This window comes from Agelaius phoeniceus, chromosome 3 (genome assembly GCF_051311805.1).
Source record: "Agelaius phoeniceus isolate bAgePho1 chromosome 3, bAgePho1.hap1, whole genome shotgun sequence".
Lineage (NCBI taxonomy): Eukaryota > Metazoa > Chordata > Aves > Passeriformes > Icteridae > Agelaius > Agelaius phoeniceus.
This window is the reverse complement of record NC_135267.1, coordinates 94967358-94991970: the sequence shown is the minus strand read 5'-3', so window position 1 is coordinate 94991970 and position 24613 is coordinate 94967358. Positions and strand designations below refer to the sequence as shown.

General features: G+C 41.8%; 2 protein-coding genes across 4 annotated transcripts in view; one reads left to right on the top strand and one right to left on the bottom strand.

Moving 5' to 3' along the window:
• Window positions 1-22370, top strand: part of PTPN14 (protein tyrosine phosphatase non-receptor type 14) — a 71923-nt gene extending 49553 nt beyond the window's left edge. Inside the window, exons 13-19 of the mRNA XM_054630016.2 lie at window positions 711-2200; window positions 4629-4772; window positions 5793-6011; window positions 9069-9197; window positions 10128-10362; window positions 12320-12483; window positions 16456-22370. Of these exons, the coding sequence (XP_054485991.2) occupies window positions 711-2200; window positions 4629-4772; window positions 5793-6011; window positions 9069-9197; window positions 10128-10362; window positions 12320-12483; window positions 16456-16584 (2510 nt within the window). The 3' untranslated portion in view covers window positions 16585-22370. The remainder of the gene's footprint in view (window positions 1-710; window positions 2201-4628; window positions 4773-5792; window positions 6012-9068; window positions 9198-10127; window positions 10363-12319; window positions 12484-16455) is intronic.
• Window positions 22371-22814: 444 nt separating this feature from the next.
• SMYD2 (SET and MYND domain containing 2) overlaps window positions 22815-24613 on the bottom strand; it is a 29010-nt gene continuing 27211 nt past the window's right edge. For all 3 annotated transcript variants that reach the window (XM_054629873.2, XM_077175902.1, XM_077175901.1), the window contains one exon: window positions 22815-24025. In XM_054629873.2, the coding sequence (XP_054485848.2) occupies window positions 23945-24025 (81 nt within the window). In that variant the 3' untranslated portion in view covers window positions 22815-23944. The remainder of the gene's footprint in view (window positions 24026-24613) is intronic.

The window sequence follows — 24613 nt, the reverse complement described above, 5'->3', positions numbered from 1 at the left end:
GTTTGGGAGTACTACTCTTGTCTTACAAGATTTTCAACAGGGACAGACTTGCAGTAAAGTTGTGATCCAGGATATGATCTTTATTGTCTTGATTTCCTCTCAGGGCTTTGCTGAAGCATTTAACATTCTATAGTGCATCTGCAGGGTGGTTTGTTGTTTGGGGTTTTTTTTCCTTTTTTTTTTTTTTCACTGAGCTTTGATCACCCAAATGTGTCTTCAGATCTTCAAAACTGTTGATTGGCCTAAAGTAGGATTTCCAATTTCACAGTCCTCTGCTACTCTAAATCTCAGACAGCCATGTATCAACAGAAGAGACAAGAGAATTTTTCAGGTTAACCATATGCTTGCAGTGCTGGAGTTTTAAGGTGCCAGCATCAGTGAACCCTTTCACGATGCTAAGGGAGGAGATGCCCCTTTATTCTTCCTTGCCACCTCAGGCAAAAACACTTCCTCTCTTTCCCCTTTCATGTTTCCCACAAGGATCTGAACTACTACCATGTTTTGCTAAGTGTTGGGAATGTTTATGTTGGTAGCTTTGCTTTAGTTCTATTTTGATGGCTCAAGGATGCTCCCAAGACCAAACATTCCCTGCACTTGTGCACTAAGCTATCTCTGTACTCACTGGTGCAGACTGCATTTGAAGCTTTGTTAGCAGTGAATAAGTCCTTGTGGGTTAAAATTGTCAACATTTCTCTCTCTGCTCTACACAGATAGCATTTTCCATGGAAATGAAGAAACTTTCTACTGTAGGTCTCAGACCAGTTTGGATAGGTGTCCAATGGACTTCAGCTACTTGAATGGTAATGGACCCAATGGGAGTGTATGCAGTGCCCACAGCATGAACTCCCTCAATCGCTCACAGAACTTCATCCAGGCATCTCCAATGTCCTCAAATCTGAGCATCCCGGGGAGTGACATCATGAGAGCAGACTATATCCCCAGCCACAGACACAGTGCAATCATTGTCCCGTCTTACAGGCCAACTCCAGATTATGAAACAGTGATGAGGCAAATGAAGAGAGGGGTGATCCAGATGGACAGCCAAAGTCAGTCTTTGAGGAATCTCAATATTGGAAACACACATGCTTACAACCAGCCAGAGGACCTAGTTTACAGCCAGCCTGAGATTCGAGAGAGGCACCCTTACACGATCACCTATGGGCCGCAGGGGGGTGCCTATAACAAGCCTGTGGCCCCGTCTGACCAAATGAACCCCAACAATGCTGCCCAGAATAAGACAGCAGCCAGTGCCATATCCCACACAGTCAGCACCCCAGAGCTGGCCAACATGCAGCTGCAGAGCGGCCAGAGCTACAACACCACCCACATGCTCAAGAACTATCTCTTCAGGCCCCCGCCTCCATACCCGCGCCCACGCCCCGCCACCAGCACGCCCGACCTGGCCAGCCACCGGCACAAGTATGTCAGCGGCAGCAGCCCCGACCTGGTCACCCGCAAGGTCCAGCTCTCAGTCAAGACCTTCCAGGAAGACAGCTCACCCGTGGTGCGCCAGTCCCTGCAGGAGGTCAGTGAGCCCCTCATGGCTGTGAAGCACCACGCGGCCGTGAACAAGCGCCACAGCCTGGAGGTCATCAGCAATATGGTGCGTGGCATAGAAGCCATGGCCCTAAAAACTTTAAACGCCCCCCTGCCACGCAGGAACACTCTGCGGGAGCAGGTGCAGCCGGAAGAGCCGGTTCAGATGGGCCATGAAGTTCAGCAGGTCCCTCACTACCACCACAAAAAGACATTTTCTGATGCCACTATGCTGATACACAGCAGTGAAAGCGAAGAGGAGGAGGAAACGCAGGAATCTGTGTCCCGGATAGCAGCCCTCCATGAGAACATGGAGTACAGTGCTCAGCTGCAAGCTGCCTTGGCTAGAATACCAAATAAACCTCCTCCAGAGTACCCTGGGCCTCGTAAAAGTGTCAGCAATGGAGCGCTGAGGCAGGACCACGTTAGCATTTCTGTGGCTGTCGCCAGGGCCAAGGCCATGAGGCCGGGGCCTTCCAAAGCCATCAGTGTCTCTCGAACTGATCAAGTGGCAATAAATGGGTCTTCACTGGGGCCCTCTATCTCGGAGCCTGACCTCACCAGTGTGAAGGAGCGGGTCAAGAAAGAGCCGGTCAAGGAAAGGCCTGTGTCTGAAATGTTTTCTATTGAGGACAGCATTATAGAAAGAGAGATCATGATGAGGGTAAGTGCCTTCCTCTGTTGCGGTGGCTTCTTGGAAATTAGTAATCACACAGGTCAACTTCCATTCTAGAAATCTGTTGGGTCAGTAAACTGCAGGGAACGTGTGGGTGGGAAGCTGTGGATTTGCTTAAAGTTGGGAAATGTGATATTAAGTGCCACATACAATTTGGTTTTGTGGGCTATCAAGAGGGTTGATCCCATGCACTGCTTGGGCTTGTCTGTTGCCTCAGCTGTGGCTCTTTGGCTGGTGGCCAGACCTGTGTCTGACCCAGCTGAGGATGCCACCACCCTGGCAGCAGTGCTGGCTGGAGATGGGTGGATGGCAGGGCAGTCATCTGGGGATGAGGAGACTGATGGCAAATCCCCCCTTGATGCCTGCTTCCCTTTAGGATTTGAGGGCAGGGCGAGTCTGGAATGCTGAGATGGGTGGGAGGTTATGTTTTTGGCACTGGTGTTTTATTCGTCCTTTGCAAGCGTGTCAGGTGAAGTATCACATAACATAATGGCATCTCAGGATTTTTTTCAAATGATCTTTAATTCCCTTCCTGCCACTTTATGTAACATAGTTCTCTGAATAAAACCCTGGTAGCCCTAGAATATGGATTGTTGGTTTTGCCAGTAACTGAGGAACCGGATATCTAAATAGAGAAGCAGCAGATGTAGAAGCTGTGTGGTTGAGCATCTGGATTGTTTATTTTGTTAAAAATGCACTCAAGTATGAGACGTAGGGTTCTGTTAAACTTGCAACAAATTTAAAATAAGAAGTATTTAAAGGCAATGACAGAAATATGAGGGGTGCTTATCCCTTAGTGACCTACATGTATACCTGGTGTAGTGCTGTAAGCAGTGCAACTGCAGTCACTGAAACCCAAGTGTATGCTGTAGTTCTCATTTTCAGCACTGAGGTCTGAAACAAAAACAATTCCTGAAACAAATTAATAAAGCACCTATATGGTCCAAAGCAGAAAAGAGTTTGTAGTGTACTAGATCAATAACTCGCTAGATTTAAATACTACTGTCTATTCAAAGACATTTTCTAAACATATCTGTTGCTGTTCTTGTCCATTGGGAATCCTTATGCTGATGTAACTGTTAACAGTACAACCTGAGCTACTAAATTGCAACATGGAGACTGAGTTTAGCCCTTGACAATTCCTAAATGTAAAATAGAAAGTAAAAAGAAAAAAAAGGGAAGTAAAGGGGCAGCCTTGGCATTAAGCTTTTAAGGCGGTTTCAGCCTAGATCGGGAACTTTGACATGTGTGGACCTTTCTTTTGTCACAGGAATCAGGTGTTATATTAATGGTACTTTGGTGACCTTGATCTCTTAAGCACAGACTTTCTTCTGTTTCACCTTTGAAGTAGTAAAAATTAAATAAAGTTCCCAAACAAAGGGAAAATACTTGCATTTCCCTGCTTTCAGGGAAAGAAAGAAAAGCTGGAGTGGGTTTGGATGTTTGTTTTTTTGTTTAGTGCTCTGGAGGAGCTCAGTGGTGAGGAAAAAGCTCACAAGCTTTTGAAAAATCAAGGCATATGCATATGTCTGAGGGCATTCAGGTTCCATCATGTGTTTCTAGGAGCTGAGCTTGGCTCATCTGGTGACCACAGCTTCCATATGTGCTGAAAACCAGGCACCCCTTCTGCTTATTCCTCCTTCCAAATCCAGCAGAAAGAGCTGTTAAGGAAATGGAATAAAATATTCCTAATTTGGGTGCTTCTGGAGATGCTCTGTCTTTTTTGATGCTTCAACTCCCAGTGGCATAAGGAGGAGGCAGCAGGATGAATTTAAAATTCATGCTCTGGTTCGCCATGTCATACCATAATATGATTCATGAATATGATAAATAATATCCCTCCCTGGCTGCTATTGCGTTCAGTTTCTGGGACATGCAAGCTCAGTTTTTAGTGCAGAATATATCATGGGTGCTGTTTGAAACACCATAAAAGCTAAGTGCATCAGAAGACTTCTCATTTTAAGCATTATCATCACAGAAGAGAAACAATGGCCTGTGTTTTAGTGTTTATTGTTATAGATTGAAATTATTGCTTTTCAAAAGATGCCCCAGGTATCTTGGCTTCAGTAGTGCTACTTTAACGTAAAAGGGTGATGCGTTGTGTGTCCTGCATCCAGCATAATGTCTGCAGGAAAATGCTTGAGATTGTATTTGTGTGTCTTTTGATGGCATGTAAACTGTATTACATGCTGGGATTGCTTCTTTGAAATTAAAATTCTGTGCTCATGTAGGAGCAGGCCTTTGAGGAATAACAGGAAGAATAGAGGTTGTATTTGAATTTACGATGCTAATGGTGATCATCTGCATTCCTTGGCCAGAGAGTTGCAGATTTTGGAGATTAAAAAAACATTCCAGCATTTTACTGGCATTATAAATAATCACACAGAGATGAAAACGTGCCTTTTCTTGCCAAAAGAATCTAGAAAAGCAGAAGATGGCAGGCCTGGAGGCCCAGAAGAGGCCCTTGATGTTGGCAGCACTAAACGGACTCTCAGTTGCTAGGGTTCCAGTGCCGGAGGACAGCCAGGATGAAGTCACCAAGGTGCCAATGGATGAGAGGGTAAGATGGAGCCTCACAAAATTTTGTTTGTTCTCTTTGTTCCCAGCAGCATGAAGTATCTAAAATACTAAAATCTGATTTAAAATATGAAAAAAAATTCTCTTATAAGTTTTCAGAGCCATTAATGCAAAAGGTCTGTGGCTAACACTGTATGTCTTTGAATGGAGGCAAAGAATCAAATGTCTTGAACATTTACTGAAGTCAGTGAAAATGGAGGTTGTTGTGTTTCACCTGACTGTACAATGTCATACAAGATTAATCTGTAAATATAACACTTTGCACATTTTTCACTTGGTTGGGTGAAATGCTGCAGTGCTCACCCACAGAAACTGTCTTTCATGTTCTGATACAGATAAGGAGTTTGGTTAATGTCTCTAACGGGATTAATTTCTTAAAAAAAGAAGTTGTTTGCCTCCTGATGTTTGCACACACGGGTGTGTGTGTGTATCTGGAATTTCAGATATTAAAAACAGTTGCTGCTGTTAAGATTTGAGAAGCAAATTTGCAAAGAACCTTTCTGGTTTTCTGGATAGAAATTTGCAGCCTTGTGTTGTCTAGTACCCAGGGAGTAGAACTTCACCTCCACCTTGTCTCTGTGTGGAATCGTGTTCAATGACAGGCATTGCATCCTTGTGAGTTAGGCAGTATTTTGAAAATGTGGGCCACATCACACTTCTTGCAGTACAATCTTTTTCCTGGAAAAAAATTAAAATATCTATTATGTTGAAATCATATATTCATACCGAAATTCTTACTGCACCAAGATTATTTAGCACAGGTTTGCCTTTTATGCTATCAGTCTTCAAAAATGTGGAGGTGGAATGTAAAATTGTAAAATTTACCAGTGGTTTCACTTCGTAGAAATAAGTATGTCATATTTCCTCAGATAACTGCAGAAGAAGTGAGTGAGAGAATGCTGTGGCTGTGTATTGGAATTCAAAGAATGGATGGATGGGTCTAGTGGTGAATGCTGTTCCCAGAAGCATTAATGGGTTGGTGGTCCTTTCTGTTAAATCCTAGTGCAAAATCTTGAGGAGGAAGCTGGAGGAGGGGATGGTGTTTACAGAATACGAGCAGATTCCAAAGAAGAAGGCAGATGGGATCTTCACCACTGCTGCCCTGCCTGAAAACACGGAGCGCAACCGCATCAGGGAGGTCGTTCCTTACGAGGAGAACCGAGTGGAGCTGGTGCCGACCAAAGAAAACAATACAGGCTACATCAATGCTTCACACATAAAGGTAAAGGCTTCCTTGAGTTTGGCTTGCCAAATGAAGGTGTGCTAAAGCTTTGTTTGCGTTTCTGGCTGCACAGCAGCATCTTCTGTACCTCAGGAAAAGGTTTCTGAAAAGGTTTAGGGTCCATTGTTATACCTTTTTGTGTCACCGTGGGCATCTCTAAAGTCTCCTATCAACTGACATGCATAAGTTGATTTGATGCTGGAGACTGGGAAGTCAATTTAGAGAGGCATCCTGGCTTTTTTGTGCCCACCTCTGCCAGCTTGTTGTGGAAGGACTTTGCTGGTTAGTGTAGAAAGAGGTGCCATGTTTCTCAACCATCATGAGAACGCATTAGATCAGCGCCAGTACCTGCAGCGTGATAAAGCAATGTTTTAAAGTATGCACTGACCTTACCAACAAGATCCCTGCATCTCTGACTGGGAACTGCATTGAACTTCATGTTTCAAATTATGTTTTGAACAAGAAAATTCAGATTTCTTGTTAATTCAATGTAGAAATAATTAAAGATACAACCTGACTGTTTTTACAAGCATGGTCAGTTTTAACAGTGAACTATACTCCAGTGACTGCAGATGCTTGTTTTTCTTTAAGCTTCCAGCAGTATTTGCAAAGTCCTCTGTTGGCCTTTACTGTACCCTGAGAGAAGTAACAGAAATCCTCTGCATCAGATGACAGATATTGTTGTAAGAGAGGATTTTCTGTGTTTTCTCATTGTCAAAATCCAAATTAAAAAGAAATAATTCAAAAATAATGAATAAAACATCCTGTTAAATTAATATTTTCCTTGAGTAAAAGCCTTTTTAAAGTTTAAAGAGAGTTTGCTGGCCTTGGCTGTGATTTACTGTGTTAAATCCTGGTGATTCAAATCTGAATTTTTTATCTGAATAATTTCTGAACCAGGATCCTGGAAGTTTGTCACTTCTCTGCATAGCCTGGTAGGAAGCAGATACTGAGTTTTTGCATAATCAGACATTGCTATGATGATGAATTTCTGAGCCCCAAAATTTCTACCTCATAGTAGGTGGAGAAAAAGAAGATATTCCTAAAGGATGCTATTTTCCCTGGCTAGTTTTGGGCCCACATTTTCTCTTGTGTGTTGCTGTTGGACACAGACACATCTTGTGTCCATGGAGCACCCAGGACCAGGCAGCAGTGCTTTGATGCCTGACACAGGGCCTTGGCAGGGTTTCCCTCCTGCACTTGGAGCAGCGCTTTCAGAAGCCAAGCAGATGTGCTTTTGCTTCGAAGGTGAAATTGCATCTGTGAAATTTACCTCAGCAGCATAGTGTGTGCCTGTGTTTTCAGCCCAATATTTAATTTTTAATTTCCTGCAGTTAGGGCATTAGAATGCAGTAAACATTCCAGGCATCCCATTCCTTTCAGACTATTTATGGGCCTTTCATGTCATGTGCCAGGAGGCTTGGACCAGGAGTCAGTAGACAAAGAAAACTCCTCTGTCATCCTGATAAGATCCATGCCTGGAGGATTCCAGCTCCCACTGCTTGGTCTGCAAGGCCCACAGTTTAACAATAATTCTCTGCATATTTACCATGGATCATTACTGTTAAGATACAAAGGTCATCATCTATACCAAAGAGAAAAATAGTAATTAAATTTATAAAGACTATGCACATGGTTCTTAAGAGCACTTCATCTGACTGACTGTGTCAGGTCAGTATTGACTTAAACAGCTCAGTAAGGCTGTACTAGCACTCCTCAGGGCTGTGCAGTCTGTATTAATCATCTAGTACAAGAACTTAAGAAGTCTAGCACCCTTGGTCTTGCTGTTTTTAACCATCATTCAAAAAAGAAAATGCTGCATAGTATGAAATAAAGAAAAGGAGCTGTTGTAGAGGGTAAAACAGTTTTCAGTGAAGTGAGAAACTTGTTATCATACAAAAACTATGTTATTTACAGGTGTAGAACCCCAAGCATCTCAGATTAATAAACAGTTGTTTGACTAATAAATAAATTGATTTTATTTCTGAGAATGTATTCAAAGACTTGTACCTCAAACACAGTATGTGGTTGAACCTGTCAGAGTTATTGATTGTTCCTTGTAGCGTTGTCTGCCAGTACATTGATATTTATGGATGTGTCAGCATTTTTGTTGTAAATCTTCTTCTCTGGGATTTATAACTTCAGGAGAAGTGGCTCTGGGCTAATAAACAGAATTAGGAGGCCTTAGACTAAGAAGGAAAAATATTTCAACTTTCCAAATAATGAGTTTGGCTGGTTCTTCTGGTAAACATATTTTTGAAATGATATGTAGTAGTTCTAAAAGCACTTTGTTTTTGTACCAAAAATGTTAGAAAAAAGATTCTGTAAGCTTTTTCTGATGTGAAGCAAATTGTGTCATAAAATTATGATTTTTTTTTAATACAAAAGTGATTTTTTTTAAACTGCATCTGTCAGTTAAACGAAGCAGTGTTTTATACTTGGTAACTGCAAGGCAATGCTGGCCCTATTCAGGCCACTTCAGAATTTACAGTCTGTAAATCTATGTGTTAATGCTTTGAAAAGAATTTCATTACCTGTCATGCAAATACACAAATACTTCTGTAAGATGTGGTTGGTAAACCAGTTGTGTATTGGGAAATAGATTTACATGACTACAGCTTTGGGTTATTTTAAATTTATCATGGTGTTTGAAAGACATTTGATGTGCTGCATTTACTCAGTGGTAGTTTTCAGGTTCTGAACTGAAAAACCCAAGGTGAGTAAAATCCACAGATTTTTTATTTGGTTGGTTGTTGGGTTTTTTTTTTGTCTGTATGATCCAGATGCAATGGCAAGAAAGAGGGCATTTAGACCAAAGCTTTATGGTTATGGGCATCAAGACAGGACATGGAAGCGCTGAAGGTTAGCACTGAAGGTTATGTTTTGTCAGATTTGCTCTTATCAAAATGATGATTTTTGTTCACAATTTTAACCAAAAGTAGAAAAACAAAGAAGTAAAGATTTCACTGTAGTTCTTTTATTTAAAAGGCAGTTCTGGCACAGACACTGCTGAGAATTCAGGCACTGACTGGTTGTTTCTTTTTCCCTTTCTCCCAGGTGACTGTAGGTGGAGAGGAGTGGCACTACATTGCTACCCAAGGGCCCCTGCCACACACATGCCATGACTTCTGGCAGATGGTGTGGGAACAGGGGGTGAATGTCATAGCCATGGTCACAGCTGAAGAGGTATGTGAAATCACAGAATAGTTCTTTCTGATGTGAACCAATCTCCTATTATCATCACTTCCCACTCCAGTAACCTGTTTTTCGTATCAACATCCCCTTTTCCTCTGGCTCTGTTTGAACATATGCCTGTACTGCTCTCATACTATACTTCCTAACTTCCTGACACTCAGTTTGGCAAATGCTGAAGTGAAACAAGCAGGAGCCCTCCTTCCCTCTGCTTGGGCCAAGCCAAACAAAGATGTTTCCATTGGAATGTGAGAGCACTGAACTTGCTCCTGGTTAAAATGACAGAGATTTCCACACCATCCAAGGCCAATTCTGTATACCATCACTCTTATCAGCTGAATAGAGAACAGAAGCTGTTGTTTCCATAGAAGTGTCCATGAAAAAAAAAAAAGGCAAAAAACCCCCAAATAAAAGCACCCCACAACTTTTTATTCTTATGCCAAGCAAAGCAGTTATTCCTATTGTAATCCAAGAACTATGTGCTATGTTGTAAAAACTGGCACATGTTGTTAACTAACACCGCATTCGGCTTCGTGCCTGGCTGCTTTCAGCAAACACAGGGAGTAGCAGAGCACATCAAGTCACTGTCCAGTTCCCAAGGCTGATCAAGAACAGACACTTTAAAGCTGCTGAAGAGATTCTCCTTCTAATTAAAGGAGAGTCTTCCCCAGGAGGAGAATATTTACCAAGGTGTTTTAGGCAGCTGCTGTCTTTTGTCACAAGACAAGAATCTTCAAGTAGTTTTACACCTAAAAATATTATATGACTGAGAGTTTTAATGGGTATTTTCTTAACTTTGTGGGATGCTCCTTACTCTTCCAATGCTTTAAAATAAGAATATTTGGTTTATCCAGAGAGATTTACACCCTTTGTTTGTAGAGAATTGCAGAAACTAATGGCTTTTTGTCTTGTTTTGTTATCAAGGAGGGAGGAAGAAGTAAGAGCCATCGTTACTGGCCTAAACTGGGCTCTAAGCACAGCTCAGCCACCTATGGGAAGTTCAAGGTGACAACCAAGTTCCGCACGGACTCTGGCTGCTTTGCAACTACTGGTCTGAAGGTCAAGCATCTTCTCTCTGGGCAGGAGAGGACAGTGTGGCATTTGCAGTATACTGACTGGCCAGACCATGGGTGTCCAGAAGAAGTCCAAGGCTTTTTATGTAAGATTCCTTTATTTTGCATGATAAATCAAGAAAAAGATTGCTTACACTGGATTCAGTTCACTGTACCTAGTTACAGCTGGGACTGATATCAGGTGGTTGCTGTGCTATACACAGGCCTCAACTAGGTTATACTTTGCTGCAATTTGGAGGAAAAAAAAGAAAAAGTGATATTCCAGAGGTAGGAACTAAAGTGATTAGCAGGAGGAAAAATCCAAGGCAGCAGCAGTGCCAAAAACTCAGGAAATTATAATTAATGGGGTACTTCGGTTGGTTGATCTGTTGGTATAACTTACTGCCATTTCCTAACTACTTAATGAATGCAGGAGATAATAGGCTGTACACAAATGTGATTAGAAAGGTCTGAGTGAGAGGATCAGTTGCTATTGAAATAAGGTGCATCTCCTCCAGTTTTACTTTTTGCAAGAGAGCAGAGGGCTCTATCACACATGCAGTGCCACCCTTGTAACCACAGGTACCCAGGCAATGCTCAAGGGCCTCCCCAATTACATATGGTCCTGGCATATGCTTTTCTGAAAATACAGCAATTATATTCATCTGTAATGTGTCAATAACACTTCCTGATTCTTACCAAGTAATAAGCACTCCCATATTAAGTAACAGGAATTCAACTAGTATTTAACTAAAGACACATCTCTGGCAGTACAGTGGGGAATGATGCAGAAATCTTTAAATTACCACTGAAGGAGTTCTGTACATGGTGTACTGATGTGTTGGAGATGCCTGTCATGTTAGTTCCTGAAAGCTTTGCAGCTGCAGTGTTGCTCTGTGGCAGCCAAGGCCTCTCTCAGGAAGATCCATTAGCTCCTCTTCAGTTTTGCCATAGCTCCAGTCTTTAAGTGATGCATTCTCCTTTGCGTGGTACACACTGCATGTAAATACTGCATCCTCCTTTCCCCAGATCTGTCACCAAGGCAAAAAATAAAAAATGTCATTTCAGCTTCAGCAAAAGAGTACCAGGGAATCTGTCTTAAGGAAAAGCTATTGCCCAATTCCTTGTTTGTTTCATACTTTGTTTCTCGTACCCTGTAGCTGTGTTTGGGCATGGCAGTAATTGGAACCTGATTGTCCCCATTTCCTCTCTCCCATTGTTTGCCACCACTTGGAGTCCCATTTCCCTGTGTGCATTGAAATGCAGCTTTTCTGACGTTGGTAGGGCTCCAGCCCCATCCTGCCTGTGGGGAGAGGACAGCTGGGGCTGCAGTGCCCTGACACCAAGGGTCGGAACAGGAGAGCTTGGCTCAAGTCTCACTTCCCACTTGGAGTGCTGGGAAGCCAAGTGAGCTTTCAGCATGTGAGGTTCTCAGCGTGGTCTGACAGCAGGATGTGTTGAATGATGCTAGGACAGCCACACAAGGCAGCTGTTCCTGAGCCCCTAGCTTTCTACAAATGGCTTCAGGGAAAACAAAGCAGTGATCTCCCAGAAGGGCTTGTAGCTATTGAGAAACAAACCCTGAGCAGAGAGAGGGGGGGAAGATTCTGTCAGAGTCTAGAAGAGAGAAGGAAGAGAGGAAACAGGGCAGATGGACGCTTGCTTCCCATGTGATACTGGCTTTGACAGGCAGTAGTTTCAATGGGACTTAGCTGTTGTTTTGATCCCAGCCTGTTAATAGCAGGAATTGCTGTAAGTAATGTCTAGAATCATCTGCTTAGGGGACCTGGAGATTTGCAAGGGGGAAAACAGAATTTAATTTTTTAAAAGAACTATTTAATTTAAAGGAGCAGACTCCCAAGTAATAATTGACACCCAGCTGCTACTTGCTGGATGTAGTGCTGCTCAGTGCACCCTGGCCAAGATAATTATTATGTTGTAAAAAATGTAAGTTATTGCCACTTTGACAGAGAAGAACTTTTCCACACTCTTTCCCCCTCCCCTCCTAATTTTTACATTTAGAGATGTAGATGTTTGCAGCCTTGCCTGCTTTTCCCCTTGCAGCTTACCTGGAGGAGATCCAGTCGGTGCGTCGGCACACCAACAGCGTGCTGGACAGCAGCAACACCTGCAACCCTCCCATCGTGGTGCACTGCAGTGCCGGCGTGGGCAGGACCGGCGTGGTCATCCTGACAGAGCTCATGATTGGCTGCTTGGAGCATAATGAAGTAAGTCAGCTTCCTTTGCAAACCCCCAGCTTATCCCTTGCCTAACTGGCTACATTCCTCAGGTTGAAATTAAAAGGCATTGAAGTGCTTTCTTTCTGTTACCTCTGTGAGCAGGACAAGGACCTTAAATGTGATGGGCAAAGATTCCCCATGGCAGGTTACTTGCTGTAGTTTTCTGTATAGTTGATATTATTTTTTTATTAGAATTATTTTAATATATTCAAAGTTAGGGCCTTCTTCCCTCTTTTAAGAATTTAGTCTAATCCATACCTGTATTTAATTAAAAGACTAGAGACAGTGTGTTTACGAGCACTACCTGAGAGAGGCTAGAGAATAATGTCTTGCTCTTTTAAAGGAAGTTTTCTGCTCTCTAAGTTCTCTCCTTGGGCTCCTTCCTCTCTCTTGTAATCGCACCAGGAATGAAACTTAACTGTGTTTTAAGAATAAGTGTATTTATGTATTCCTGTGGGGAATAGGGCTTTAGGGTTGCAGCCAGCATTATGAGTTACACAGTCTGGAGTTAGGAACAAGTGCCCCAGTAGAGCAACCATGGGTAACAACCTAATTTTCATCTGTCACTGGGAAACGGTTTAGGAGGAGCATCACATCTTGACTAACAGTGTGCCACACAGTTTGCATGACAGCTGTGGAAACCAGGGGTTTCTCTTGCCAAAGAAAATGCTCTAAGACCAAAGCTGCTTGTAGAGATAAGAATGCAGTAAGAGTGACAAACAGACATATATCATCTGCCCCTTCCAATAATCAGCCACTGGGTGAGTTCAGGGAAGACTGAGAACTCCAGCAGCTCATCATTCTGGAGTTACAAAACCCCTACAGATCCTGGGCTCAGATCAGCTGGGACAAATCTCCAACTCTGCTTGGGCCTCACTGAAGGTGAAGCTGTCCTGTAGATATATGTCACAGGTGACACTTTGTTCTTTTGCTTTATATTTGGGGTAGAAAGGGAAAAGAGGAGGTATCCTGGCCAAGAAAAGGCCCATGGGGATGTGGTTTGGGAATCCAGCAGCTCCCAGTGCTGACTGCTGCTCAGTAGCTGCTCCAGTGTGGGGCAATGGCTCCAACTCTTGGCCCTGCTTGACTTTTCCTTATGCACTGACACATGGAAGTGACTGCTTCTGTTGTTCACATGGCAGCCACGAAATTTCTGCTTTCTTTTCCAGAGGAAAGCTGGAGAGTTAAAAGAGCCATCCTGAATTGCTTGTGAGCATCAGTGTAGCTTTACAGCACCCTCTATATGTGCACAGAAGCAAACTCTAAGGGTTGTGCAACAGGGTCTGGCCACCTCTGTTTACAGAAGTCAGTCTGTGGTTTACAGAAGTCACCCCTTGGGCAAAGAGTAGCTTTGGCACCTCAACATCTAAGCATGGGGGTGAGCCTTGACATCATTCATATGAGCTTTCATCAACTTCACTAGGCCCTGATGGTAGTGCTCAATAATAAGGGATTTCACTGATGTCCCTTAATTAAAGCATTCTTTTGTCTTGATTAATAATGAAAATCATCATTAACAATAAATACAATTTTCATTAAGGACTTCATTTCTCTAGATTGTACCAAGCTAATGTTTTTGATGTGTTAAAACCTAATTTTAAAAAAGTATTAAAAATCTTGACAGTATGTTTTCAGTTTGTGACAGATTCTGCAAAGAGGACTTCCTTTTCATTTGTTTATTTTTTACTAGAATTGGTTGGGGTTTTTTCTTGAAATAAAATTATTCCTCACTTAAAATGTTTTAGTCTTAGGAACTGGTTTTCACAGAAGTGTTCTAGCAAGTAAATGTATTAACATTTTAGCAGTGAAGAAAAATCATGAGGGAGTTTGAAAATTTTGATGAAGAGCATTTTGAAAAACCTGCAGCAGTGCTGGAACAGAAACCAGAACTCTTGAGCCTGAGGTTTCAGGTTCAGGTAAAAAGTCATGTTTAATCAAATTCTGTACAGCTTCAGTCACTGTGGCTTCTGGGCAATGGCTGGTTGAGTCCAAAGCTGTATCTCATTGCAGGGATAGAGTTTCAGTAGCTGCTGCATGGCAAGTAAATGTCACATCATTACATCCTTACTGCTGTAGACACATAGTATGAGAAAGTAATTGAGAACCTGCTCTATCAACTTTTAGTCCAGACTTGGCACTGGGACATTAACTCATGAGTGCATCTGCAGCATGCTTTCACATGGGAGAGCTTTGATTTGGGAGGCAGAAATAAGTAGCATTTCAGTTCTGTTTGCAAGTCCCAGCTTAGCAAAGTATTAGGTGTATTTTTTTTTCTTTTTTTTTGACATGTACATGGTAATGAAGGTGAATTTAGGGATTCTCCTTACCTGGAATCAAATACTAAGCTGGCTATAAATAGTGAGACTAAATAGGCAGGATGGGGTTTTCTTCCATTTCTGAGAGAGGGCAAAGCCATCTCCATTTTGAGGAGGTGCATGGATCACTGTGTGCCCACTAAAAGCTAATGAAAACCTGAGAGAAGAACATTATGTGCAGGTCAAGGCTGGCCTGCATTTTTGTTACAGTTGTTCAGGTGAGATCAGGTTCCACATGACTCTGCTCAGCACGGACCATTTCATCAGCATCTGAGTCCACAGGGAGGCCTTCTCCAAGTTAGCCAAGTTAACTGGAAAGAGCTTCCATTTTTCTTTGCACCTGTTTGATAATAATATGACATTACTCATCTCAAATATTTACACTCGTTAACTCTCTAGAGATGTCCTTTTATAACAGCTTGTTGGGGTATGTGGCAGAATATTTGGCCTTGTTTTCAGAAAGTGATAGCCTATGAGTTAATACTTGTTTACATGGAATGGAGATTCTGAGTTTTTTATATATGGACAGAAATGGATATGCAGCGTGACTTTTATTTTAAACTTTCCAGGAAACTTCAGATGTCCCTGGAAGCAGATTCCATGCTCAGCTGGGGCTCCAAGGCTTAGCAGCAATCTCAGTCAAAAGACTTGCTAAGCTCCTCTTGGTGTTTCTGCAAGCAGGCATTACAAAGTGCAGTTTATGTTGCCTGATAGGGTCGCTGCTCTTCAGTTTTATATCTTGACTTGCTTAAGAGCTTCCCCAAAACCAGTTGTGTGTCTTAGTGCTCACGTTTTTTACTGCTGCCATAGAAGGTTTGTGTTCCTCAGCTTGGCTCACATTACACGCTGCTTGAATTTGAGCCTAGCAGGCTGAGCTTCATGGCTCAACAACTTCTCAATAGCTCCTTGTGTACCTGTTGTAACAGATAAAACACAACAGCATCATAGGTTTCTGGCTTCCTAAATGCCAGAAATCTGATGATAGCATCCTAATGAAATGTGCAGTGATTTCTAACGCTTCAGCTCATGGGCCTCTGTTTCACAGAACTCATTTGGTTTTGAGTTCAGACCATTATAGGCTGCCTGTGCCTGCTTAATGGGGTTAGTGCTGTGCCTTCCCAGTGGCTTTTCTTATCTTTCCTTATCCTTATCTTTCCTTATCCTTATCTACTTACTGGACTTTAGTTCCTGTTGCAGAGCATTTTCAGGGCACACAAGTGAGTTTCTTTTGGGTGAAACTAAGGTGGAAGATGCCTTCTTGGAGAACCCCTAATATGTCCCAGTGGATATTCAGTAGGTGGCAACAAACTGATGCTGGCCTGGAGTCTGCAAAACACATATTGTGGATATTGGGTCCTTGTTTCACTTTACAGACCTATTTCTCCCGGAGCACTATTTGCTAGCATACACTTGGCTGTGGCAGATAAAGATGTTGGAGTTTCTGGATCTTTTGGTGGCAGTGAGTTCTCTTGCCCTTCAGTGAAAGGATCTGTATCTTTGCCTGTGCATTTAATTTTGTCCACAGAAACTTTGTCTTCTATAAATATAGTATAGTTCCCTGTGTCAGCTAACTGATATTTGAGACAGTGATTGTTTGATTTAATGAATACACATCCTTTTGCTTTTTTCCCCCTTTGCTTTACAGAAAATGGATGTTCCTGTGATGCTGAGACACCTGCGGGAGCAGAGAGTGTTTATGATCCAGACCATAGCCCAGTACAAATTTGTCTATCAAGTGCTCATACAATTCCTGCAAAACTCGAGACTTATTTAATCTTTTCAAACATCCCAGACCCAGCATTGTGGATCTGACTGAACCTTACTGATGAACAAGGAGAACTGCCTTGACAACACTGTGTGCTTATATTGCACTTTTTAAAGTTGTCTTGAAAGTAAGGAATGATGGTTCTTTACTAGTCTCCCATGGATTATTTTATACAAGATATAATTTATTTTTCTTGGAATAACTTTTGAATTACTTTCATAACTCATGAAACTTATAGTGACCTTCAAAGTGAACCACATTTGACATGACTGGTCTGCATTGTAACATGTCTGTAAGGAAAGCAATCCTTTGTAAAGGTAGTTTGCTGGCTTTTATTTTGCTACACAGCTTCTGAAACCTACAGTTATTTGGCAGTAGGCTTTTTTCACGTAAGGACCTTCTGGACCCAGTGTGTGGCTTCTCTGGTAAAAGCAAGACCTGCTAGATGTCAGCTACAGCTCTGTGTGAGTGGAAGCTGAGGGTGCACAGCAGGGAGACCTGAGCTCTGCACGTGCAGCCAGGCACGTTACAGAGGGCTCGAGCACAGGACATTGTGAGGACAGAGAGTTTTGGGTGCTAAACTCTTCAAATTCCACAAGAATTACGGTTTTAGACGAGTCCTTGAAAAAAATCACTATTGTATCTTTTTAAGGAAGCTTTTTGCTGGCTGTGTGCAACCCTTGAAGGGAATCATAAGAAGCAATGTAGGGTGAAGTGCAGTGACCTCCAGCAGGCTGAAGTCAGTGAATGACTCTTTCCAATAACTCTGGTGGTCTGAGAGTTTAACAGCGGAGCATTTTCAACCAAAAGTATCTGGAAAAAAACCCAAATCAAGCACCTTCCCACAAATTACACTGAAAGTATTATTGCCTTGAGGCTCACCCTCTGCAGACAAGGAATCTCATTTAAATTAGGCATCTCCAGTTGCCTTAGTCTTCACGTGTGAGCTATTGTTGGATGTTAGAGAAGGAATCAGGCTAGAGGGGTGCCTTGGAGGTCTCTGGACTCAGCCCCACTCACCCCACTGGTGACTTTAAACTTGGATAGGCTTGTCCAGGGTCACATCCACTTTTGGAATTCTCAAGGGTAACGATTTCACAGCCTCTCAGGGCATGTGATGCATTGCAGTTACTTTGTTGTGGTGAAATCACCTTTCTTGGTATCCCTTCCCCAGATACTTCTAATATTTTAATCCTACTGTTGCTTTTCTATTTCATCCCCACCTCCAAACCTTGGTGAATGTACAAAGGCCTAAGCCTACAAGGACTTTTAATTTCAGCACTAAAGGAACTAAAATTAGTGGGGAGCTTAAGCCAAGGTTCTGTACCAGAATGTTTCTTGAATGTATTTAAAACTGCACTGTGTTGAATTGGTGCTCTGCAATACAGGCCTGACATGATGACAAAGTCTCTGGTGAAGACTTGTAACCACCAACAAATGGAGAGGAATTGTTTTGCTTTAATAGCTTGACCATGTTCTTTTCAGGGATCAGTTGAGCTTTCAGTCAACTTCAGTTTTTCTCTAATTTTTTTTCTGCCAGTGCCAACATATCTCTTGTTAAATTAGCAGCAACCATTTACAGTCTTTTCAGCAGCATCTGCATGATAATTGCAGAGAGATGCTTTATATCTGGGAAAAAAGCCAAGGAATAAACCTTGAAGCAAAGCGTATTAAATTAGTTATCTCGTTATAACTTTTTGAATAATTTCCTAATGATGAATTAAGTTTGAACTCAGAGCTGTCAAGTCCCATTGCTCCACTTGGATGTGAGAAGTAGAAAATCAGGAGGGAAAAGAATCTGTTCCTATGTGTTATTATTCAGCTGCTCTTGGCTGCAATGTGTATTTCTGCTGCTACAGTGAGCACAGGAAAGTTATTGCATAAGAGAGTGTGAAGAGCTGTGTTTGAAGGGAAGAAAATTAAGCAAATGTTTTTTTATGCAAAGATGCATCATAGGTGTCTTAGAAAAACATTAATTAGGAAAAGGCACTAAAAATCCTTTCCAAATTAAGTCAGTGCCTATTAATGAGCCAAATAAGTGGCCATGTGGTAAGCAGTCATTTCCAATTAACTCCTAATGTGGCTGGTATGGTAGATAGAGGCCAATGTGAGTCACTTTTTCCTTTTCATTGTCAAAGAATGGTAATTTTAAACTTTTCCTTTCATCTGACTTCAATGTATTTTTCCCTGCTAGATTTTATCTTGACTAGATCTGTTAATATCCTAAGTGAATTGGGCTGGTGCATGTCTTCAGAGGTTCTTTTCCATCCCAGCTTACAAGCAGCCCTCAGCATGCTGATGTTTTATGGTTGAAACGTGGTACAGTTTTGTAAGGGAAAAAATGAACCTTCTCACTTTGAACCTGTTGTAGTTTTATCAGGCCAAAATTGCTTGGGCAGTATTTCCTAACCTTTAGGGAGTGACAGGAAAATGCATTTTGCATCCAATTTTCTTAGTCATAGCAGGAATGAACACATGGGCCTTAAAGCAACAGTGCTGTTAAATTTCTGTCCCACAGACCTTTAAACAGCAGAACCCTTGAGGAGAAAAGGACAGTTTGGAGTTGCTGTTTGTTGTGTTGCATGTTTTTTAACATCAAAGCCTGACAGTTGTTTGAGACCGGTTTCATCCATTTGGAGTAAAGTCTGGATTGAAAATCTCACAATGATTCATCAATGAACAGAATTTTGACACAGGCAGTTTTCTCCCAGGGCACCCACCTTGCAGTCTGGCATGTTCAGCCTACACTCCCGGATGCTTTCCAAGAGAGAACTTGCAGCAGATGAGTAAGTCTGGCTTGGGCATCCATTGTGTCTATTTTTCTTTTAGTACACTCTTCATCTGTATTTAACAACTTTTTCCTTTTTAATTTAAACTCTTACCAACTGTAGTATTGAGGTGCTTGCATTGGCTTTTTGGTTAAAGTTATGGTCTGAGCATTTCATGCTTCCCATTGTTAGAGCAGGGATGGGAGAGATGACAGCTGAGCTGTGATGCTGCTGCATGCTCTGGGGATCCTGTTTCTGTCCCCCATCAGTCACACTGGAGGATGGTGGACATCAGCTGCTCAGGTCCTACTTGTTTCAGGTCCTACAAAGGCTTGTTTAGGCACCTCTTGTCCTTTACTACCTGAGGAAAGATGAAGCTTGTGCCCACAAACATTTTCCTGTATAGGCATACAGGGATCCTAAATGCTCAGCCTTATCAGAAGTTCCCTAAACTAATTTTAGCTGGCAAAGGACACATCTCTGAGACCTTACTCAACCTATTGCCAGCACAGTCCTTGAAGTATATTGAAGAGCATTTCTGTTCTACTTATTTAAATCAGCTGCCTCAGCTACAAATATTATTAAATATTTGCATGATTTCAAAAGCTGGGGGTTTTAAAATTTCTTTCTTGTAAACAAACAGAAATGCAAATGGCAAAACATAGACTTACTCATTCTTTTCCAACCTAAGTGCTTCAACAGTGCTTGTCATGTCAGCCAGGACATTATGTTTTGATCCAATACTTGCTATGTCTGTGTAGTCCACAAGCAACTCTAAAAGAAATGTTGATGGGCAGCCTTGTACTTGGATATAGCACAGAAATCTCTAGGGAAAATTGAGCAGAGCTAACTCTGACAACGCTGCATTTCCAACAGCTGACTTCCCACTGGTCTCCTGGGAGTAGGTGATGACTGAATTAGCTGTTGTCAGCCTCACTAACAGTTTGTGGTCTGTGTGCTCAGAAAGTGGAATCATCAGGCTGATCTCTGCTGTAGCAGCTCTCGTGCATCACTGAGGGAGGTCTGAGTTAAATTTTGCTGCTTGTCTTAGCGGGTAAAAAAATGCTAGAGTGACAGCCACTGCAGGTAATAAAGGCCTGCATCACATTGCAGGAGCAAATTCCTGAGCTGGCCATGAGAGGAAGGACTGCATGAAAACAGCCTTTGACCACCCTTCTGCAAAATGAATACAAAGCTGCTGATATATACTTCAAGGCATATCGAGTTTGGGCTAGGTTTTGATGCCAGTAAGAAAAAGGCTACAAGTCCAAACCCCAAAAACAGTTGTCCCCAGCTCACTCTTAGCCTTCTAGAGTGGTTTTCTTATAGGATCTGGTGCTAAGGGAGCTATAGATGCCATCTAAGTCTTTAGAGAGAAGGACATTATACATGCAGCTGCTTCCAGGGATTGGGGATTTGAGGAAGGGAACAGATGGCTGTGGGGCAAAACAAGATGGAGGTATTAACCATAAATAAACTATTGTTAGATTTGAAACAAAACAGTGCACAGGTCAAAAATAGCAGTGTTTATGTAAATATTTAAAGTAAACAAATTTAGTCAGTGTTTTTGGAGTATCTTAGATTACAGTTCCATTGGTTTCTCTCAGCTGTTTTGGCTGGCATTTCTTTGAAGGTTTGTTGTCTGTGCTTTCTGTGCACCCTCACTGAGAGTTTCCCACATGCTTTAACAACAGGACTTTGCCTGCAGAGAGTGAACTGGAAATCACTGAAAATAGTAGCTTCCTCTGGAGAATTCCAGCACTATATAACAGCAAGGGAAGGACTGCCACTGATTCTCAGTGGCTGGGCAGTCAGTTCCAGGTATTTCAGGGGTAGTGCTCCTAGATTAGGCAGGGAGGCAGAAAAGCAATGCTTCCCACAAACTGTTTCCATGTCAGGCTGGGGGACACTCCCTGACTTAGACAGTGGCTGGTAGTTGAGGAAGAAATAGGGATGTGTCTAGAAAAGGGTGCTCAGCCCCTCTGGTGCACCTGGCAGCAAACTTTCAGGGCTTCCTGTGGCCAAAGCTGTATCCTGCTCCCTGTGTGTAGTACCTCCTGATGGATCCTCTTCCATGAATCACATTGCCTTCTCTTTAGAAGCCATTTATTCCTCTGGCCTTCACAATGTCCTGTGCTGGTGAGTTCCGTAACTTAGAGATGTAATGTATAAAAACTTCCTCTTTGTGTATGGTAAAAAAAGTATTTTCTTGCTTCTGCTTGGTCTTTAAAAGAAAGCAAATCTGTAGTACCAGAAACACTGGTAATAGGATGTTTATCCTGTTATCTGTATGGAGCAACCTGTTGAGGTTGCTCCATACAGATAACATTTTTTCCTCACTAGTAAAGTACCTTTCTTTTGTTATTTTACAAAGGAAAAAGTTTACACATGCAGATGACTGTAATATTCCCATATGTTATTGTGTGGAATGTGGTAAATGAGATAACATGTTTAAGTTTTATGTCACTGGATTTTACTGTCCTGTTTTACTGCAGTATTGTGATGCCTCTGGTTTTATTTGTTCTGTAATTCTGTACCTGACAGTTTAGCACAACACAGTGATCTGATCTCACCACCTCATTGTATGTACACATTTTGTAGAAAAATGAGACATCAGTTATGTGCCCTTCCTGCCCCCAACCCCTCCTGTTAGGGCTGAATGGCAGAATTATTCTATGCTATTAAAAGCCTTTAAAAAAATAAAAATCTATGCATGTTATTTTATATTCTAATGTATTATTCATATCAGTACATAAGCTTATGCTTGTCAGTTTTATCTTGTGTATAGAACTGATTACTTTTGACAGTATTTTTGCACTGCTTCTTTTCTTTCTCTTTTTATTATAAAAAGTTCTATCAGCATTAATTGACTGCAATAATTTTTTTACCCCTTTCACTGCCTTTGTGTAAATAGTTTCTTATATGCTTTTGCAAATGTGAGAATGTCTTCAGTCACTAAGGTTTTTTTGGTAAGGCTGTCCCTCATATTCACAGTATACAATAAACCATTTTTTTCAAGGAAAACAATGTTTGTGTTCTTGTCTCTATCAGCTTAAGGGTTTTGTATTTGCACCTACACTGCTTGAGTTGGTTTCCCATGTTAAACTGATAGGCACAGCCAGGGCCACAGTGAGCTTTGAATAACCTTCTGCAAATAGTAATCCTAGTTTCACAGGGGCAAGGCTCCCACTGGTGCCTCATGTTCAGCTAATCCAATTCTTTGGTATTGAAGTGTGGTGTGGGCTCTGGACAGACTTGCTGAAATAAAGGTATTATTTCCCAGGACAAGAGTTTATTTGACAAGACAAAGTTAGGATAAAAATAGTCAGCTAGTGCCCTCTTCCTAGGCTTGGCTGTAGTTAAATGGCTTTGGCTTTCTGGAATTGTAGATCTGGTGCAGTTTTATATACTCCAGCAACAACTGCTGGCTGGAGAGCAATGAAAGATTTCAGCAAAATGAGCTGACAAACCCTTGTTCTAGCAGTTTTATTTTCAGAGCAGTGCTTACAAGAAGGAAAATACAATGAAGTTCTTAAGGGTGATGTGTTCTTTCTCATCATACTTTATAAACTGAAAACAGTAAAGAGGCAGGTAATTTTATTGTACACCATTTTCAATTTTGATGCTAGAAGTTTATAGCTACACACTTTTCTTTCCCCATCCTTAAAAGTACACTCTTGCCATTGATCTGAATGGAGGGGGAAAAAATTCTCTTGTTTTGTATATGGGTAGAGAAAGCTAAGTCCTGGACTTTTTCCTCAGAAAGTGTTCGTGTCCCTCTCTTAAAAATAATTGCTAACATATTATTTACAGTAGTTGTAATCCACTGGAGGTGAAGGTATGGCTGTAAGGAAATATGAGCTCTCCTCTGCAATAACTCACTTTAACTTGTAAAGGAGTGTAAAAAGCCAGAAGTTGCATAGTTCATGTCTTGTGCAAGCCTTCAAGCTCCAACATAGGTGTCAGTATTTTCTGTACAAGACAAATTGAGCTCTAGGTCTTTTCTGTGATGAATCCTCATCTGCCAGGAGCAGTGATTGACCTGCAGATTAACTGGTTGAGGGAACATTGGTGGCAATGCTGTGAAATGTACATAATTCATCACCCCATTTCCCCTCTCTCTCAGTTAAGCCACTGCAAATAAAAATGATGCAAGAAAAAAAGGAAACGTGTACCAAACCACAACAGAAAAAGCAGGGCTTTTGCTAATTTGTCAGATTAAGCAAAACTATTTGGGCAAAAGTACATATCACAAAACTTATTGCACCCACTTAAGTGCACAACAGGAATCAAGAGGGGCCAAGACCACTTTATTTAGTTTACACAAATAAGATGCACACTAACACCCCTAAAGAAAAAAATGGCCATTTCTGCACATGAGCCATCAAAAGGCATAACCTTTAAGAAACCATGGCTGCTTCCTTAAAAAAAAAAATAAAAAAGGCAATTGTAGATGTGTGGAAGCTAGGCCTACGTGTGTTTGTCATTCCAATTATAGGACAGAGCTGTGTTCATACTCTACCGCTTTTCAAAGCGCTCCTGAAGGTTTCCATAACAAGGCTTTTTAATAAAGGTTTGAAGGATTGCATAGATTCAAAGGCTCAGTGGTCCTCTAATTCCTTTTTGATCTCTGAAATGTATGGATGATCTTTCCCATGTGCTACTTCCATGATAGCAATTGCCTATGAAAAGAAAAAAAAATATTCACACAATTGATTCATATATAACACCAGGCTATAAATACTCTCTTTAGAGGTTTGAAGCAGTCTGACACCTCTAGCTACTTTTTGTCCCCTTGTAGTCATAAACCCAGTGGGAAATAAAATGAAATTCAAAACTAAGTAATAAAGGTTTTATATTCAGAGAATACATCTTTGATCTTAAAGGAGCCCAAAGCACCTTTCAAAATTATATTCCTGACAAAACTACTTTGAATGCCACCAGCTCCAGGACAGAAAACTGCAAGTGTGGTGGGTAATATTCCAGCAGAGGACTTAGCCAGTATCAGAGCCAGCTCTGCTCCTACCAATTTATCCTTGAGCTGTGCCAGACATACAGGCCTAGTGCAGGAGTAATGCTGAGGCATTTCAAACTTGAGTTGTAAACCCTCTGCTCCTTCCAGGGGCTGTCAATGCTTTAGGAAGGAAGCAACAACTTAGGCAGAAGTGATTTCCCATAAGATTCGGACAGAGGCTGCTGTGCCCAGCTCCCTGGTGTTTCACCTGCTCCAGGCCCGAGGGGGAATGCTGCAGGCAGCCAAACCCCTGACT